This window comes from Physeter macrocephalus, chromosome 7 (genome assembly GCF_002837175.3).
Source record: "Physeter macrocephalus isolate SW-GA chromosome 7, ASM283717v5, whole genome shotgun sequence".
NCBI classification, from domain to species: Eukaryota; Metazoa; Chordata; class Mammalia; order Artiodactyla; family Physeteridae; genus Physeter; species Physeter macrocephalus.
Window position 1 is genome coordinate 13,697,513 of NC_041220.1, and position 19,830 is coordinate 13,717,342.

Below are 19,830 nucleotides of genomic sequence, written 5' to 3' on the forward strand. Positions count from 1 at the left end.
GCCGACGCGGGGGACGCGGGTTCGCGCCCCGGTCCGGGAAGATCCCACGTGCCGCGGAGCGGCTGGGCCCGTGAGCCGTGGCCGCTGAGCCTGCGCGTCCGGAGCCCGTGCCCCGCGACGGGAGAGGCCACAACAGAGGAAGGCCCGCATACCAAAAAAAAAAAAAAAAAAAAAAGGTCTGTGCAGACAATTCATATAAGAAGAGATATAAATGGCCAATAAACACAAGAAGAAGTGCTGAACATAGTCCACAGGTGTATGCAAATTAAAACTAGATACTGGGGAGTTCCCTGGTGGCCTAGTGGTTAGGATTTCAGGCTTTCGCTGCCATGGCCTGGGTTCAATCCCTGGTCAGGAAACTGAGATCCTGCAAGCGGAGTGGTGTGGCAAAAACAAAACAAAAACAAGCAACGAGGTATTAATCGGTACCCACTAGACTGGCTAAAGTCCAATACTACACGTAGACAAGAATGTGGCAAACTGAAACTCTCCTACTTTGTGGCTGGATGTAAAAATGTACAACCACTATGGAAAGCTCTTTGGCAGTTCGTTACAAATTTACGTATGCATCTACCACATGACTTACCCATTTCACTCCCAGGTATTTACCAAGATAATTGAGAATGTATATCCTCAAAAAATCTTATGTAAGAATGCTAGTATTGGCATTATTATGTCCAAAACTGGAAACAACCCAAATGCCCATCATTTTGAAAATGGTTCGAGGAATTGTGGCATGTCGCTACAATGGAATACTATTAAGCAATAAGAAGAAATGAACCACTGAAATATTCAACAACAAAATTTTGAGTGAAATAAGCGTGAAAGAAAAGAAGTACATGCTGTATTATTCCTTTTATATCAAGTCCAGTAACATACAAAACTAATCTTGGTGATCCAAATCAGAGAGTGGTTGCATCTCTGGACCAGGAGTGGACTGTCTGGAAAAGGACACAAGAGAAACTTCTGTGGTGACAGAAACATTCAGTATCTCATTTTGAGTGGTAGTTATAGTGGAACACAATAAACGTTCTTTAAACTACACATGTAAGGTCTCTTTATTTTATTGTAGGTAAATGATATCTCAATAAAAATTTAGAAGACAGAACAACCTATTAGATATCTGAAAAGTAAAAAGAAGTAAAGAGAAAGAAAGAAAGGAAAAAATCAATTTGCCTATCAGAATTGTAAACTAAATATCATAATTGAATCATGATCACTTAGCGATTATTGAGTCATAGACGAAAGGTTAGAATTGAGCGTAGTGGACACCTAGATCCCAAATTTGGTAGTAGATCAGAATTACTAGAAGAGCTTTTTAATTATCATCATACCTCAGCTCCATCACAGACCCCTGGAATCAGAATTTTTGCAAGGTAGGCCCTAGCAACATACATATTTTAACACCCCCCGGTGTTTCTGATAAGGCCAGCTTTGTTCCTAGATAAGGCATTTGGAAACAAGAGATTTCAGCAGGTATCTCCTTCAACATCTTTCATTGGTAGCATTGTTTCCCCTGACAGAATCCTCCAAGCAAGAGAGAACTCACCGTACTCTGAAGGAGCCTGTCTCATATAAGGATACGGGACATTTCTAATTGGCAGAAAGCTCTTCTCTATATGAAACTTAAAATATATTGGACAAAATGATCCATTTCTAGAATAATATAAAATAAGTAATGCTTTGGCTTGTAACCATTTATCAATAAGTAAAGAAATGATTACATCCCATGAACTCACTTAGTCTTCTACTGCCTAAGAATTTACCATTTTCAACCTGATATGTATGCTTCTTAGATAGTCCCCCTTTCTAAATGCCTTTATCCCTATCTATTTTACTTTTTCAATATTTCTGTATACAATCTGACACATTTATTGGTTACACAGTATGTCTCATGCTATCTTATTGCCTTAGAGAAGTGAGACCTTTACCTCTTTTTAGCAAAACAAAAACCACCTGTATCTTATTGTGTTTTCTCATAATTTATGCCTTTTAAAAATTTTATGTTAAATCTTTACCATATTACTCATTATATTGCCCTACCCTTCCAGTTTCGCATCATCCTCAATTTGCTTAGCCTGCTGTTTATGCTTTCAACCAAGTCTCTGAGAGGAAGTTTGGTCAAGTAGGTGGAATACAATATCCAGGAAGGCTCATTAGAAGCAGCTGATAGTAGTCCAGGCGGGCTCACTAGCAGAGAGGTCTAAGCAAGGAATTAGTTGAATGTAACAGCCAGCAACTAGATTCCAGAATCAAGGAGTCTTGGAACTGACAATATACAGAAGCCAGAAAGTTATAGAAGTGGGTGATCTTTAAAATAGAATAAAAACATATAGGTTGCTTTAATGGGAGGTTTCTATTCTGAGAATATTGAAAGAAAAGTTGAATTGCAGGGATGGGTGGGCTGAATAGAACTCATTTACAAGAGTGACATAAGCAGTAAAGTTGATGTGCGTTTCATCTAAAGAGCTATTTGTGTTATTTAATTTCCTTTGCCTAAACAAATATTGGTTCCACAGCTTAATACTGGAATGAACCTATTTGTAGACTTATTCTATGGGTCCAGTTATGGAGCCTGGAGGGGTACTATGATGCTAGGAATCTAAGCAGCTTGTAACAGTAATGACATAGAGACATGAACTAATTGAAAGTAGTCAAATATACCCTCTTACCATAGCCTCATCTCTACTTCAGTTCATGTATTTGCTTCATTCTCAAGCTAGACAGATGGCATTGGTGACTTCAAGCACATTCTTACAGATTATTATAGTAGAAAAAGGCCCTTTCCCTTCTTTGTCCATACATCAATATCATACATATGGCTATTTATCCACATATAAAATCTTAGGCTCTCTTTGGGTCCTGTGCTTATTCTGGAACCAAATAATTTGTTCAGGGGCATGGTGGGCTCTCAGTCACCAGCCTGAGTTACATGATGACCCTCTGGGTGAAGGGTAGGCATGTGTGGATACATGTGCTTTCCTTGTCAGCTCGAAAGAAACTTTGCTTATAAGAAAAAAAAATGGATTAGATTATTCTAATCTTATAAATTTAATTTTTTACATTTAATGTTATTAAATTATGATTTAGATGTTTAAAATTATAAATATTTGTCTTTATAATTCATTTAAAACTGCTTTTAAAATATACTCTTCGTTAGTTCAATTTGTTTGCTTTGGTCAATTCAGACTTATTTTATGTTCTTAGCTTTTCTGACATTTTTCTTAAGATTTCAGAATAGTCTTTTCTATTTTACAATAAGACTTTTGGCCATGTGTAAATATCAACTATAATTTGTTAAACTAGGTATTTCTGAAAATCAGAGACCTAAACATACATAACAGGTTTTGATAGAATATCTTAGCATGGAAAAGACTAAATGAAAATATATTTCTCTTTATATACAGAAATATTTACTTTTTGACATCCATATGCATGAAAACAAAGAAATAAATTCAAATTTAAGGATTAACGAATGGCTTATATATGGACTCCATTGCATTCTGCCAGCACTGATTTAATGATCCCAAATTAAGAGTCAGTACATAGTTGAATGACCTGATGTACTTAAGCACTACCCTTCAGTACATCACCCTTTCCTTACAATTAAATTGTCATATGGTAGAACTCTTTGAAATGAACATTGGATGGACATCAGCATGAATGCATTCCTAGGAATCACAGTACTTATTCCCTGCAGACTTGATGTAGGTTTAATAAAATGGACACATTCCTCTTAATTTATTGCAAATGTTTATAATTACCCTGAGGGTGTTTCCAAATGTCTGATGACTATAATATTATAATATTATTAACTGTCTCTCTAGACAGTCTTAAAGTGATTTATTACTCATTTGGCTACTTTCCAGCTTTCAGCTCTCTCATTCACTTCAATGTACATCAGGAAGCATATAATTAATCCCAGCATTTTATTGAACTATTTTGTTTTCATTAGTATATATTATGTCAGTAGGTAAAAATGATATATTCTACTATTTTGGATTTTTTCATCAGTAAAATGTTCTAAAAATATTGATTAGCATTACTGTAAAAATGACTTTCATGATGTAACATTACGATCTAATGTTAAAATCACAAGTTCTTATCGAATAGAAAATCTCAGTGGATCCCTATTGCTGGACTGTGTCACCTTAAAATCTCATACAGCACGTTATTATCATTATTTTCTAAATACATCACAAATGACAAGGAAATAATTAATGACTCAAATCCCTTTAGAAGTAAGGGTTCTTCTGCACAAAAATTTTTAAATCACTCCATGGTTAAAAGCCTTTTTTCCCCTGAGGAAACAAGGCAATTGTAGATTATGCTTTGCCATTCATATGTTGGGAAAGTCCATTCTACTTAATGATGTATCTCATGTGTCCAGAAGTGTGATGTATTTCTTTTTATCTAAAAAAAATTCACAAGATTCTAAATATTAATTTAAAGCTTAGCATTCTGTCATAATTTCAGAAACACCAAGATTGACTGAATGAAGTACTGAGGTCTCCTGCTAAGTGAGGTTTTCAATGCATTAAGTGATCAAAAATGATTAAATGTGCCTAATCTACTCAAATGAGGGAGAGAGACGAGTAGAGGGAAAAAAATAATCAGACCTACAAAGCTTCAGTGACAAATCTTTTTTCCTACCAAATTCAACATTTTAAAAGTGTCATTCGAATACGATGATCAGACTGAGAATTACTGTTTGATGTATTCCAGAGAATGCCACTAAATTTAAGTTGCAATGACAGTTTGGAAAATGAGTAGTATTGTAAGATTCTTCTATCTGTAATAGGGTCTATGTCATCACCAGATGTGTAGATCATAAGCTCATTGAGGGCACAGATTGTTTTGCTCATGCTAGGCACATAATAAACAGAAACTAGGTTCCAAAAGAGATCTATTTAGATGCTGACTACTGATTCAGGATGAACAGTAAAATATCACATTTCTGGTTTGGGCGTCTGTTTAGAAATGTGCTTATGCATTAGATCCTAATATCGCCTAGGATTTTTCTACCTTAATCTATTTACATTATAAGCCATTTTCAGTAGAGATATTAAATTTAGTCTTACATTAGTGATCATAATAAAGTCATTATTCTACACAATTTAATAAAACGAATCATTGTGTTTCAATCAGCCATTACCTCTTGGAGAGCAGTTGCAGGAAGTTGGTCTAACTAGGTGACACAAATCAGATATCACAAAAATTGATGGTTGCTAGAATATCAATTTATAAAGGTAGTACCTAGATCAACTTTTAGTCCTTATTGTGATTTTTGTTTGTTTGTTTTCCATTTTTCCATAGAAAAAGAGAACAGAAGAAAATTAAGAACAAGTGGGACATTTGACTGGGTTAATAAAGTCTTGATAATGAAAATGCACATTGCATAGAAATTTGCAGTTTACAAACTGCTTTAATATTTCACACCCCTTATTTCCCTTTATTAGAATAACCCAGTAATTAGGTGATATAATTTTCTTTTTGCATTGATAAAGTGTGATTAGCTGTTACTTCTCCTAAGCTTCCATTCCTTTGTTACATTTCTTTCATTGGCATTAATCACATTAAAACAATTACTTGTTTAAATTGTTATTCCCTCCACTAAACTGGATGTACTTCAAGAACAGGAACTGTGCCTTCACCTTCATTACCAAACTACCAGATGTTTATCAAAAGACTATGTATTAGTCAATACCCTTTCTCTTGTGAGTGACAGAGGCTCATTTCAAACTAGGTAAGCAAAAAAAGAAAAAATGTTTTTTCGATTGACTCATGTAGTTGGGAAGTCTAAGAAATAGCTGCCTTGCCTTGGTTTCACTTCACTCGTTGGCTGCATTCTCAGCTTCTCACTAGACACACTGGCTCTCTCAATTCCAAAACTGCATCATTGCAACTTGTGATACAAAAGAATGACCATTTCTTTTTCATTATCCGTATATCAAATGTCAATCTTTGTTTGAATCCTGTGACTATCTGTGAACTAATTACTTAGGCCAAAGATGGAGAGCTCGCATTTAACTGTCCTGGGACACATGACCATCCAGGAATGAATATAGAAGGTTGTGCACATGTAGAACACAGAGATGGGTCCAGATTTGTTTCTTAAATGAAAAATGAGGTTTTGTTATTTGAATAAAGGAGAAAAAATACTGGGAAGGTAAAAACGACAGACATCACCGATGAAATTGATTCTGAGTTCACACGGCTATGTGGGTAGCAAAGTAAGGATCCAAACCTGGTTTTCTGACATCAAGTGTAGTATGTTTTCCCCTAGATAAAAGTTGTTTTAAAAAAGAAATATGCCCCCAATAATAAAAATAAAATAATTTTAAAAATTAAAAAAATAAAGTTGAGATATTGACTAGAAATGACATATAAGACTTTTCATGTCAAATTACCCTGAAAATCAAAACAACAACCTTTGACGCCATAAATGTAAGGAAAATTTCCAGTGCATTCTGTCTTGTGCCACCCAAATTCCCTCAGCTGAAGAGAGCCATGGACCAAAGTCTATGCAGGATTATAAAACCCCTCCTTCCACCAGCCCTAACTTGGGATAGCACTTCCAGAGCTCTGGGCAGTCCTCTGTTGAGATATGCATCACAGCTCCCTCTCTGCTGACCCTTGTTCCCTTCCCTTGTTGCACAAGTGTTATTTCTTAGAGTAGTCCCTAATAAGCTTCCTATTCTCCAGTTTCTATCTTAGACTCCACTTCCTTGGGAACCCAATCTTCTACAGTTTACGATATTTTTCTTGGGCCTGAAAGACAACTAGAGTTAGTCTAAATAATAGCTGAAAGTACTTAAAGGTTATCAAGGAAGGTATTTATAAGTTTCTTAATATTTTTATTTTAAATGCTTCTCTATTTAAATAAGGTGTACTACACACTACTAGTTAACACGTTGAGTATCTATACTCTACCTTCTTATATACAATGGATAGAAAAACAACCATTACGGGCAGTGACTATACTAGTTCAGGTTTTCCAATAACGCCCTTAAGGGAAGCAAACAGATTAGACCATAATCTGGGCAGTGTGCAGAATGTTTTGGGTATGTACATTTACTGGGGAGAAAAGGGATCCATAAGCTTCATGGTTTTCTCAGAGGAGACTGTGACAGAAAGAAGGTTAAGAAATTGGAGCCTTGGTTGCCAAACTGATCTCTTGAAAAGTATTAGGTGCTAAAATCTCTGGGTTTTATCATGAGAATTTCTGATTCCATAGGAATGGGGTGAGGCTAAGAAATCTTCCTTTTGGACAAGTTCTCCAAATGATTCTAAAATAAAATTCAGTAGACAATAATTTGAAAAATGCCAGCCTAAGGACTAAACTATACTTCTCTATTCGCTTTCTATTGCTGGTATAATAAGTGATCACAAATTTAGAGGCTTAAACAATACAAATTATTACTTTACAATTCTGTAAATCCGAAGTCTGACATGGGATTGCAGTGGGCTAAAATCAGAAAGTAAGCAAGGCTGTGTTCCTTTCTGGAGGTTCTTGGGGAGAACCCATTTTCTTGCCTTTTCTAGGGACCACCCACATTTCTTCATTCAAGGTCTCCTTCTTGCATCCACAAAGCCAGCAATAGTCATCTCTGAAGTTTCCCAAAAGGCTCAGCTCATTCTTCAGTAGTCAGCTCTCCCTTCGACTCTCCTCTTCTGCCTCCCTCTTTTAAGTTTAAGGATGCTGTGATTACACTAGTCCCACCAAAGTAATAGGAGATGTCTCCCTGTCTTAAGGTCAAGCGATTGACAACCTTAAGGTCATCTGGAGCATTAATTCCTCTTTGCTTTGTAACCCTAACCTATTCGTAGACTCCAGGGCTTAGGACTTGGGCATCTTTGGGAGGTCGTATTCTGCTACCACAAGTTCCTTTATAGAGCCCAGGGAAAAAAAGACTTCTGTTTTTTGTCCTAATCTTGTGTTTAATAACTTAGTTAATGAGTTAACTTGCTGTTATTATAATTATCTGGTCAGTAGCATTAATAATCACTGGGAACAGCTGAAACTACTATTTAACTTTCTGTTACCAATGAGTGTACCATCTAGTAACACCCACAGGCCTGAAAGCTTTATGATGTTAGGTATCACCTCTTATCTTTTCAATTTCTGTAACCTGTAGCATTTTACTCATTTTTTCCAACTAACAGTTAAGCACATAATGTAGCTGAATAATTGTGATAGTTGATCATACTCATGAACTTACAAAGCCAAAGATCCACTCTCTCTTTTAATGACTTTTCCACATGATTCAGATCCTTTTCACATCAAACTTACAATTGCTGTATATCATGGGTGTTTGGTATTATTCACAAATAAGCAAAACTATTATTGTTTATTTAACTCCTGCATTCCAAGAGTCTAAAACGTTATGCTTGCTATTGTTGGTAACTGTCCATCAGTAAATTTTAGGCAATTCTGTCCTATTGGTGGGGGGAGGAGCCGGTGGACCCTTAACAAGCAATTGTGCACTATCATTAACAATAATAGCACCTACCATGTGTTAGACTCTACAATGGATTTCCCATGCAGACACACACACCACCACCCTCACTAATTAATCTTTCAAGACATCTGTAAGATAAATATTTCTTCATCTGTAGATCAGAAAAATTTTCCAAAACTTTATAATCACTTATCTAGGTAGTGATAACCAGAACTGCAGACTAAGGAAGCAAAGATAATAATAGCAATCTTTTATCACATCACTTTTCTGGCCAAGTAACAATACATATAGTACTTAATTTCTGGTCAAATATAAAAGCTAAAAAAGGTCATCCTGTTTTAAATGAAGGGAAAATCAGTTACAAGCTCAATTTGAATGATCACATAGCCCATCATCTACTTAGTCAGATCCTCTACTTAAAACTTTCAAGAGATTACAACTGTATTTAGCATAAAATCAAAACCTCTTTCTGTGTCTCACCAGGATCCACATGATCTGAAGTTTCTCCACACAGCTTCACCTGACTCTGCCCTCCCGCTGGCTAGCTGCACTACAGCCACACAGAAGTCCTTTAGGTACTTCAAACACAAGCCCTTCACTGCCTCGGGGCATCTTCCCGAGCTGTTGTCCTCTCATCCTATCCCCTTGCCTGGGCAATGTCTTGTCATCCTTTAGATCACACTTTAAATGGCAGTTTTCCAGAGGAAACCTCCTTGAGTATTCCAACTAACCCAGCCTGTTATTCTCGAGGAGCACACCCTTGTTTCCTTTCCAGCACTTAGTGTGAATTGTATGTGTTACTTTGTTTACCTGTTTATTGCCTGTCTCAATGTGGGGAAGGGTATTCACTGTTGAATTCTGAGCACATAGCATTGGTGACAGGCAATAATTTCAATAATTTTCAATAATTTGTTTCAACAATTTTTTTTTTGAAACAGTTTCTTTTTTTTCTCAAAGTTAAGAGTGTAAGTACTTTGGAGTCTTATGCTCTGGTCACACTGTGTTTTCTGAACATCTCTATTTCAATTTATTTTTGTTTTTTTCTGTCATATTTAGCTGCACTTTTAAGTGATTCATACTAAAGAAACAACAGCTTACAATTCAAAATCAAGGCTCTGCCTCTGACACATATTTTAAAGGCATACTGGTTCTGGGGTAGGGTCCAGGCTTCTGCATTTTTCATAAGATTTCCAAGCTATTCTGATTCACAGCAAAGTTTGAGAAGGCCTGCTTGAGTGCGAACATAGTCCTGTTATATGTCTACCTGTATCTGCTAAATTTCATCAGATCTAAACCTTTGTTTAATCCATGCTTGAATACCTTACATCCTTAGGAACTTTCTGACCTGGATATTTAATGAGTACATAATACCTTTATTATTCCAGCTCTTTTATCTCTTGCTCTGCTCTAGATGAGTCTTTGTTCTTTTAAGCTACTGTGATGCTGACATCCTGGGTTTATAATTTAATTAGGAATAAGGAATGTAAGGTAGAATTTATACAGTTATCTATTCTGAAGAGTTTGAGAGTCATCAGATAACTAGACATATAGTGTTCCTAGTAATTGTTTTAAAATAAAACAGATCATAAGAAGAAAGCAAATTTTAAAATTATTAGTATTAATTTATAAACTTGCAAATATAAACTTTGGTTATGAGCAAATGTTAGTTTCTAAATTTGTGACTGTTTCTTACTCTATTGGCTTATATATTGCTTTTAATTGCTAATGTATTTAAAAACACATGACCTTGTTATTGTCCTTGAGAGGTAAGTGTTACATGCCTGCCGTCTTGCACGTTAAGGAATTTTGAGATATAGTCCATTCATAATAAGCAACCTACAATTTCATTCACTCCTTATCTTTCACTAGTTTTTTCCCTTTTAACATTTTATGTCATGAGCATATACAGAAAAATAAACAGTACTTTATAGTCAAAGCAATCTGCTATATTAAGATTGTATTGTGCCGGGTACATCTTCCAATCATATTTATCAATGTTTAGATCCCTTCTTCTATAAACAGCCAATGTGGCGCTAGGAAAAATATTTGTAACATTTCAGGCACTTATTGTTACTTAAATATACATCAAAATACAAGTTTATAAACACTTTATTTAGACTGTATTTTACCCTCCTTATTTAGATGTGAAATGGACACAGTTTTTTATTTGATAATCTTTAAGACATTTTTTTATTTTGGAATGGGTGTGTGAATATTTTGTTAAAATTTATGTTTTACACGCAAAGTACATTCCCATACTCCTGGAAAAAAAACCAACCTCTACCAAGTTGGCCAGATTTGAGCTAAGGAGGTAGTACTCATAAAACAGGCAAAAATGTAGCTGTTTTATTTGTGGTCTAAGTGACCTGAGACCCTTTGAAAATAACCTCTCACAACCGTCTTTCAATTAAGATTGAAAATGTCAAGTTTAGTGATATCGTTGCCTATTTTAAGAAATGGTAGTAATCTTGATTCCGATTCATCAGCCATTAATGACATTCATGTTTTGCCTGAGCTTAATATCACTCTTTAATACTGAGGAAAAATAAGGAATGTACTTTCTTATCTCACATTTGCTTTAGGGAAGTGAGGATCTTCCCCAATCACTTCCCTCTACTCTGTTCTCACATCTTCCAGAGGTGAGATAATTTAGAATGCTAAGTGGAGAAAAATTAATTTAAAAAATAACAATCCCTACTTTTTTCACGTAAACACCTTAAATCGTCTTTTCTCAACCTTAAACATATTTGAGAGTTTCATCAGCTCCTCAATTAGAAGTTTAAACAGCCTACAATGTAGAACAATAAACTATTATGATGTAAGTGAAATAGCTTTTCTCTCCCTTCCGTGCTGTAATTCACATTTTGATGGGCTTTTGCTGTTCCTAGATATCCGTGGAATACAGGAGTTTTTGGACAAAGTGTCTCAGCAGGGGATGGATGTGGCACTTCAGAAAGTAGAAAACAACATCAACAAGATGATCACCACTCTCTTCGATACCATGAGAATAGAGGAATTGAATCGCTATCGAGACACTCTTAGGCGAGCCATCCTTGTTATGAACCCTGCCACAGCCAAATCCTTCATTACTGAGGTAAGTAAAAATTGTCATGGGCTGGGAGTAAGGTGTAAAAATTAAGTATTTTGGAATGGACTCCACAGAGGAGATGAAAATTAAGAGCAGCGTGAGGGAATTAACTACACAACTCTCATTAGCGCTAATTGAGGTAGCACCGTGAATTCCTTGCTCATCACATTTACCCCGTACTGTCCAGTTAATTGTTAAGAATGCTTTGTATTTATATGTATTTATATGTATTTAGGCACATAGCCAGGATGATTTTAAGAAATCTTATGGGGATTTAAAAGTGCTGTTTACCTGAGTGGATTTAACAAGTTGTCTAACTAATACTTAAAATTTTTACGCAAGTTAAAATTTTACTTCTGAGACAAGATTTACTTCAATTAAGCTATTGTTGCCCAAACATGATTCCTTTTACAAAAACATATAGCATATTTACTTCTGCTCTGTGAACTCTGTACCAAGACAAATAATTAAAATTGTCTGAAACTCTGCAAAGTGATGACCACTGTACGTTTTACGAGGCTGGATCCTCAAAATTTTAATTGTATCTGTTTATTTGGCCAGAAGCTCTGAAACTTTGTGAAAATACAATTAAGACTTTTTAATCTCTATATTCTAAAATCTTCGGTGCTGCCTTACAAAAGATTATTGTTAAGTAAGTTTGCCTTACTTCAAATTTTTAATTTTATGTAGTGCTAGAACTGATCATGACATTACATACTTTCACGTGGGTTTTATTATTAGTTTTAAAATTTTTCATGACTTTATTTCACTAATACTTTTTTCTTCACTTCTCCATTATGCTTTCTTTAGCTCACAAAGTCCTGCTGTAAAACTTCCAAATTAGGAATGTGTTAGAAATTCTTTGACACTCTATAATACAATTGGTATCAGGGACATTGAAGCAGAATATAAATCACTAATAAGAAGAAAACTTTCGGGGCTTCCCTGGTGGCGCAGTGGTTGGGAGTCCGCCTGCCGATTCAGGGGACACGGGTTCGTGCCCCGGTCCGGGAAGATCCGACATGCCGCAGAGCGGCTGGGCCCGTGAGCCATGGCCGCTGAGCCTGCGCGTCCGGAGCCTGTGCTCGCAACGGGAGGGGCCACAGCAGTGAGAGGCCCGCGTACCACAAAAAAAAAAAAAAAAAAAAAAAAAAGAATAAAACGTTGGAAAATATCAATGATACACTTTTTAAAATTTAATTGAAAACTTTGTTATGCAGTTTAGGGACAAATATAGAACTTTGACCTTTCTAAGTCTAGCAAATAACTCAGAGAGTCTCATTGAACCACTGGATTTTTCCACAATAGAAAGAATATTTTCAATTCTACAGGAGCTTTTTCTTTCCTTCAAGAAACACAAAATCTGCTGGAAGATTGAAGGAAAATATACAAAGAAATGTAATATAAATTGGAATCTTAAAATTACAAGAAATAAAGTTGAAGCATCTATAGTCATTTTTGGTTGGAAAGATCAGAGAAGACTTCATTGAGAAGGCACATTTGAACCAGACTTAGTATCATGAGTAGGAATTCACAAAAGAAATGGTATTTAACAGACAAGTACAAGTCCATCTCAGCCACTTTCTGATCACATGATGTCAGCAAATTACTTAACATTTTTGAGCCTCCATTTTGTCACCAGTAAAATTGGAATAATTATTGATTTCAGCTTATTATATTTGTAACACAGAATAATGAGATATAAAAAAGCCTTAAAGGGGTGGTTGGGGGACTAGCACCTCGTAGATCTTTAAGAAACAGTAACTTCTAGGTCATTTTTTCTAGCACATCGTATATACCTGACACATAGCACATGCTGTGGCCCCCTATCCTTGACTCTGAACTTTGATACTGTTAACAATCTACTGCTTCCACTTTGTTCTCAAACACATAAATCTATCTTTGTGATTTTCCTGACTTATCTCCCTTCCTCTACCAAGCCACCTTTTTTTCCCCCACTCACTTTGTCTTTCTGATTTTCTGTTTTTAAACGGTGGACTAAGTTTATTTTATGTTCTCAAGCGGCGAGGAGGAATGACAGAAAGAATGTGAACCCACCCGCCCTCCCCATCCTAAGCTGGCTATCCTCTTCTCTGACCTGTGTAGTGGTTCCTGTTGCTCCATTAGCTGTTCTCAAACACTTCCCAGCTTGTTTCCGCTCTCCCATGAGCTCTAGAAACATTTACCCACTTAGAGAATAGGCTGACCCCTTAAGTCCTAGATGCAGTTCATTCAAAGGCAAGCGGCAGCAAATCCAAAAGGCAGACAGCACCGGAGGTCTGGAGACGTGGAATAGTTCCTGACTTAGAGGATCACTTAGTTTAGTGGAGGAGGCAAGCATGTAACTAAATAATAAAATATGAAAGAAAAATAGTATAATAATGACAGGTGGATGATGCTCTGGAATCCCACAGGAGAACTGACTAACTGCAGGAGTTTGGCTGGCGTCATGAAAAGTTTCACAGAAAGTTTGCTCTACCAGAAACATGAAAAATGAATAAGACGGTATTAGGCAGACAATGATAGGCAGATAAAAATTCACTGTGTGTGCACGTGTGTGTGTGTGTGAGAGAGAGATGGACATAGTTTTAAAAATCAAATACAACTGAGGGTTTTATAATGAAAAGCAAGAGTCCCTTGGCCAACCTATTTCTCCCTCCAGTTATTCTTTCCAAAAATAATTACTTATTTTTTTAATGTTTAAAATTTAATTGGTATTTACTTTTAGAATACACTGTGCATTCACATGATTCAAGATTTAAAAGGTTCAGAAGGATGACCTCCTGTTATTGTTCCTTAAGCGCCTGATTTTCTTCTCAGGAGGCAATGTGTCTTGTGTGGCATTCCAGGTATACAGCTACACATATACATGTATGTGTACATGTACATATACATATACATCTTAGCTCCCCGACCAGGGATTGAACCTGCACCCCTGCATTGGAAGGCAAAGTCTTAACCACTGGACCGCCAGGGAAGTCCCTCAGTAATTTATTTAAAAACACTTTTCTGATGGCTTCTGTCCCTTTTTCCTCATGGTCGTTGGTTTATATATCTGTTCATTCCCTTATATTTTATTGGGGTTTTGGAGATGATCCCGTTTGACCTTTTTCAGTTGGAAGTTCCAGGATGTTCTTTCAGATTTTTAGAGATTAACAGACAAAAGATACTTTAAAGAATGATTGTTATAGTTTTGAAGAAATAATATATCGAACCATGACATTTTAGATTTGGAAAGTACAACATATAATATTTTGTCTGAATTCCAAATTTACAATTGAGAAAATTAAAAGCCTCCCTAGATCTAATCAGTATTATTCCCTAACTTCCTCCAGCCACGTTCAATATCTTTGCAGCTAGTGCTGATAGTGGATGGTAGGGGACGCTCACAGTTTGAAACTGATAAAGTAAGTTGGCAGCCGGTCAAAAGGGTACGTGATTGTCAGGTCCTAAGAGATATAGAAATGACTTACTGTGGATTACATGAAGGATAGAAAGGCAAATGAAGCTAGAAAAGAACTGATGGATCGGGATAATGGGAAAAGAGAGGAACTAAAGGTTATGATGAGGTCAAAGAGACAGGTTCTGTAAGCACTGAAGAGAGGGAGAGGAGGAAGGGAGAAATTCTGCTCAAAGAGAGGGAATAGCAGAATTCCCAGCTTCACTGCTTCCTATATTTTATAAGTTGGCATGGGAAGTGTTTAAAATATTCGAGGGAAATATTAAGTCAAAAGAATGAGTCTTAAAAAAGAAATTGCTCACTTAACATTGTCATTTAATTGCTAAGGGGAAAAAACGGGCATATCAATTCTGTTTGCATCTTTTTTTCTGTCCCTGGAGCAATTATGTGGCATTGAGTTAATTATGCTCCCTTTGAAGTCTTAGAAATTTAATATATTACATGTCTACAGTTAGTTCTCCACCCCTCACTTAAGATTTCAAAGCTTTAAGAAAAATCCTGCAGTTATGGGCAGCTGAGTAAATCAACCTGCTGTGATATCGGTGGAAAATTGTTATCACAATGTACCCATAAGTGTCCTTGAAATGAATATGGTGAAACAAGAGCGCTCACATGGTTTGATTTAAATATGGGTTAGGATGATATTTTGGAAAACAATATTTTTTGTATAGGAAAATGTTGCATTGGATGCTATGTAAGTTAAACCATTTCCAGAAAGGCTACATGCATTAGAACTTTTGGGTCTTAACTTTTAGTTTTCCAGTTTGACAAGAAAAATCAATTCTTTGAAAATGGGAGCTTTTATTACTTATATGATAATGACTATTATTACCTATTTACATTTTTTCAAATTTTCAGAAAGGAACCCTACTGTTACATGAAATCCTTTTATTCTGCAATAAGAAAAGGGTATTATCTTTTATTCCTTAAAACATACTTTATGAAATAGCTTTCATTCCATTGTACTATATCCCAGAGTACTATGATCCTGTCAAACAACAAAAAGGCAAAGTTAACTTACTTCAAATATGTAAGCAGCTTACTAGAAATAAGCCTTTAGGAAGGTTTAGAAAACAAGTGAAGTTATCTTGTCTCAAGGGATATAGAAAGGTTCCTAGTCATCAAAAGAGAACCCTGAATATTCGAATTACTATGATAGTTATCAAGTAGCTATCCAAATAACCCAGTTTTTACCAAAATAAAAGAAATTATTTGGAGACATTATGCAATGTACAATTTTTAAGATGAGGATAATGTAATGATATTAGACAAAGGAACATATGACTATAATTTTTTCCAAAATACATTCATTGCATGAAAGTCTCTCTAATAATTCTGTGTTCATAGATGATTGATATGCCTTTTAAAGTACACTTTTTATTGAAATTTAATGTACATAATTATAATGCATATAATGCATATAACTGTACAGCGCAACAAATTTCCATGCATCCAGATCAAGAGACAGAACATAACTAGCATTCCCAGAGTCCCCTTCCAGGCAACACCCATTTATAACCTCCTTGAAGGTATAGCCATTATCTTGACTTCTAACACAATAAACTAGTTGTGATTCATATTAAACTTTATATGAATAGAAGCATACTGTGTATACTCAGATCCAACTCACCTCTTTCCAGTGACCCCTGACTTGGGTATTGATATTGGTAAACAGTTTGCTACTAATTTCTCCTAATAATCTAAAGGTCATTTAACAATTTTTGCCTTTGAAACGTCTAATTTGCTAGTTTTTCTTTTCTATCAGGTTTTTGATGGGTTCAACATTTTCATTCTATTCTATTTATTTAAATGAAGTTAAACAAGAAAATAACCTGAACATAAGTGATGGTTGTACTCATATTTGAAATATAAAATCACAGTTGCTTCAACCTTCAAGACAAGGGAATTGAAATTCTTCTCTAATCCAGTATTCATTTATTCATTCATTCAGACAATATGTTTAAAGCTCTTCTGTGCAAGACAATGTGGCTAATGTTGCCAGGAATACAATCATGACAGATATATGGGTCTGGCCTCAAAGGAACAGACAGATTAATAAGGGGAATGTTGTGAACATAGAATGTACAACATAATAAAACCACAAGAAAATAAACAGGAAAGTTACTCTTCTCAACTCCCAAATGGAATTGAAAATAAAGAAAACAAAGTTGCTATCCAAAACTTAATCAAATAAAGTTTGTAGATAACGTATAAGATTACACAGACCTAGAAATAAAACAAAATTTCTTTTGTTATCAGGTACTGAGAGGTCTTAGCTACTTCAAGAAATTCTTTCCGTAATTTACTGTAGTCTCTTATCAAAGCACGTCTGGAATGTGGTTGAATCCAAGAGTGATTAAATTTATATTGAGTTTTCTCTCCATGAAGTAATATGGACAAAACGAAAACAAAGAGATTAGTTAAAATAGACCTAATGATAAATTTGAGGATTCGAATTTGGCAGTGTCTGTCTATTACTGCTTAGAAAAGAAAGACACCAGACCTAGAAGGCAAGGACGTGCCAACATATAAAAGTATTCTCTGCAGTATGCCAGGCACAATTTACCAGGCCGTACTGTGGTCTGAGTGAAATAATTTCAAAATTATGCACCTCCTTGTTTCTGTTCCCATTCTCAACATCACCTTTTGAAGCTAGGAGAATGGTGAGCCCCTGAATTTAATCCCTAGAGAGAGATGTTTGTGGCAAACAAATAAATTAGCAATTTAATCAATATGCCAGTTTTTAGTAAATTTGCTTAGTATATAAATGGCAAAATATTGTGGCAATACATGTTACAAGTACCATTATTTTCCATTTCCAGACCAAAACATAGATCACTGCACTCTGCCCTGCTGTTCTAGGCAGCCATGGCAAATGGATCTTAGTTAGCACTGGGGTCTAAATCTATTTGCCAACACGGGTTAGTGTGAATCAGTTTCCCAGAACTTAATCAATTCCTTAAGTGCTTACTGACAAAATCAGTATTTTGGGTTTGTACAGGATCAGATTTTAAGGTATAGCCACCCTATGAAGCTTTGTTGAAGAGTAAGCAGGTACCCCTAAGTTACAATTCTATTCAGACTTTTTCTCACTTTAATACAGATAAATAGGAGGGAAATAAACTGTTTAGGTAGAGAAAATTTAGAAGTTTCATTTGATTTTTCTAGCAAACTCTATTTTTAATAGAATACACAAAACTGTAGCATAAGAGGATTCAAATATTAAACTTATTTGTGTCCACCCAACACTAAAGTTACATGAACATATGGGTCCATTAATTTCAAATATGAATTACTTTAAATATGTATATTGCTTGATGAGGCAACATTTAAGTCAATACTTGAAACCCATATTTAGGATTTGGATTTAAGGCAATTTGGTAGACGGGCATCCTTCCATGATGAAGAAAAGCATGCATAAAGATACTGAGAGGGAAAATTAAAAGGAGCTGAATGGGACAGGGGACATGGGCTAAGGGAAGTAGAATTTTAGGATGCAAAATCAGGAAGTAAGGTTGTACTAGACTGGTAAGTGAAAAATTTTGAATTTCACACCTAAAGAAGAGGGCAGGCTACAAAGGCAGCATGAACATGGAATTTGGATTCAGTTTTTGCTTAACTAGCTGTGTAGCCCTGGCCAAGCCACTTAAAATCATTTAGCTTTATTTTCCTCACCTATAAAACAGAGTAATTCCTGAATCACAGAGTTATTTTGAAGGCTATATTTGGTGTAATGTACATACAATGTGTAGAACAATGTTCACATCTAGTAAAAAGTTAACAAGTTTTAGTTGTACAATTCTCCAGAACTGTAGAGTAGGATAAAGAAGAAAATGCAAATGATATTAATAGACTTGGGAATTGATTAGGTGTGTGAAATGAGGTTGAGATACAGGAACAGAGATGGATCCTATGTTTCAAGTCTGAGTTTCAATGATGTTAACGTTATGAAATCAGAAACATAAGAAAATGAACAGGTTTTGAGATAATACAATAAATAAAATTTCAGTCATAAATTTGATGTTATTCTGGAACATCTAGATTGAGACATGCCTGTATTTGGTGGAAATGAAAGAATGGAACCCAGTAGTCCTAAGGAAAACCTATCATATTTGTCAATGTGATGATCATTGGTGAACTTTGAAAAAACATTTTTATTAAAATAGTGTGAGGAATAAAAAAGATTGTAAGGAAATAATGAAGGGGTTGTTAGCAAATAAACAGAGTAAGAGTAGATGGGGGCATTAAAATCATCCCTGGTTATACAAAAATGGGCAGAAGACCTAATTAGACATTTCTCCAGAGAAGATATACAGATTGCCAACAAACACATGAAAGAATGCTCAACATCATTAATCATTAGAGAAATGCAAATCAAAACTGCAATGAGTTATCATCTCACAATGGTCAGAATGACCATCATCAAAAAATCTACAAACAATAAATGCTGGAGAGAGAGAAGGGAACACTCTTGCACTGTTGGTGGGACTGTAAATTGATACAGCCACTATGGAGAACAGTATGGAGGTTCCTTAAAAAACTAACAATAGAATTACCATACGACCCAGCAATCCCACTACTTGGCGTATACCCTGAGAAAACCATAATTCAAAAAGAGTCATGTACCAAAATGTTCATTGCAGCTCTATTTACGATAGCCAGGACATGGAAGCATGTTAAGTGTCCCTCAACAGATGAATGGATAAAGAAGATGTGGCACATATATACGATGGAATATTAGCCACAAAAAGAAATGAAACGGAGTTATTTGTAATGAGGTGGATAGAACTGGAGTCTGTCATACAGAGTGAAGTAAGTCA

General features: G+C 35.5%; 1 protein-coding gene across 2 annotated transcripts in view; it reads left to right on the top strand.

Moving 5' to 3' along the window:
• GRID2 (glutamate ionotropic receptor delta type subunit 2) overlaps window positions 1-19,830 on the top strand; it is a 1,406,179-nt gene that overhangs the window by 730,067 nt on the left and 656,282 nt on the right. For both annotated transcript variants that reach the window (XM_024126697.2, XM_024126698.2), the window contains one exon: window positions 11,351-11,556. In XM_024126697.2, coding sequence (XP_023982465.1) covers window positions 11,351-11,556 — 206 coding nt within the window. The remainder of the gene's footprint in view (window positions 1-11,350; window positions 11,557-19,830) is intronic.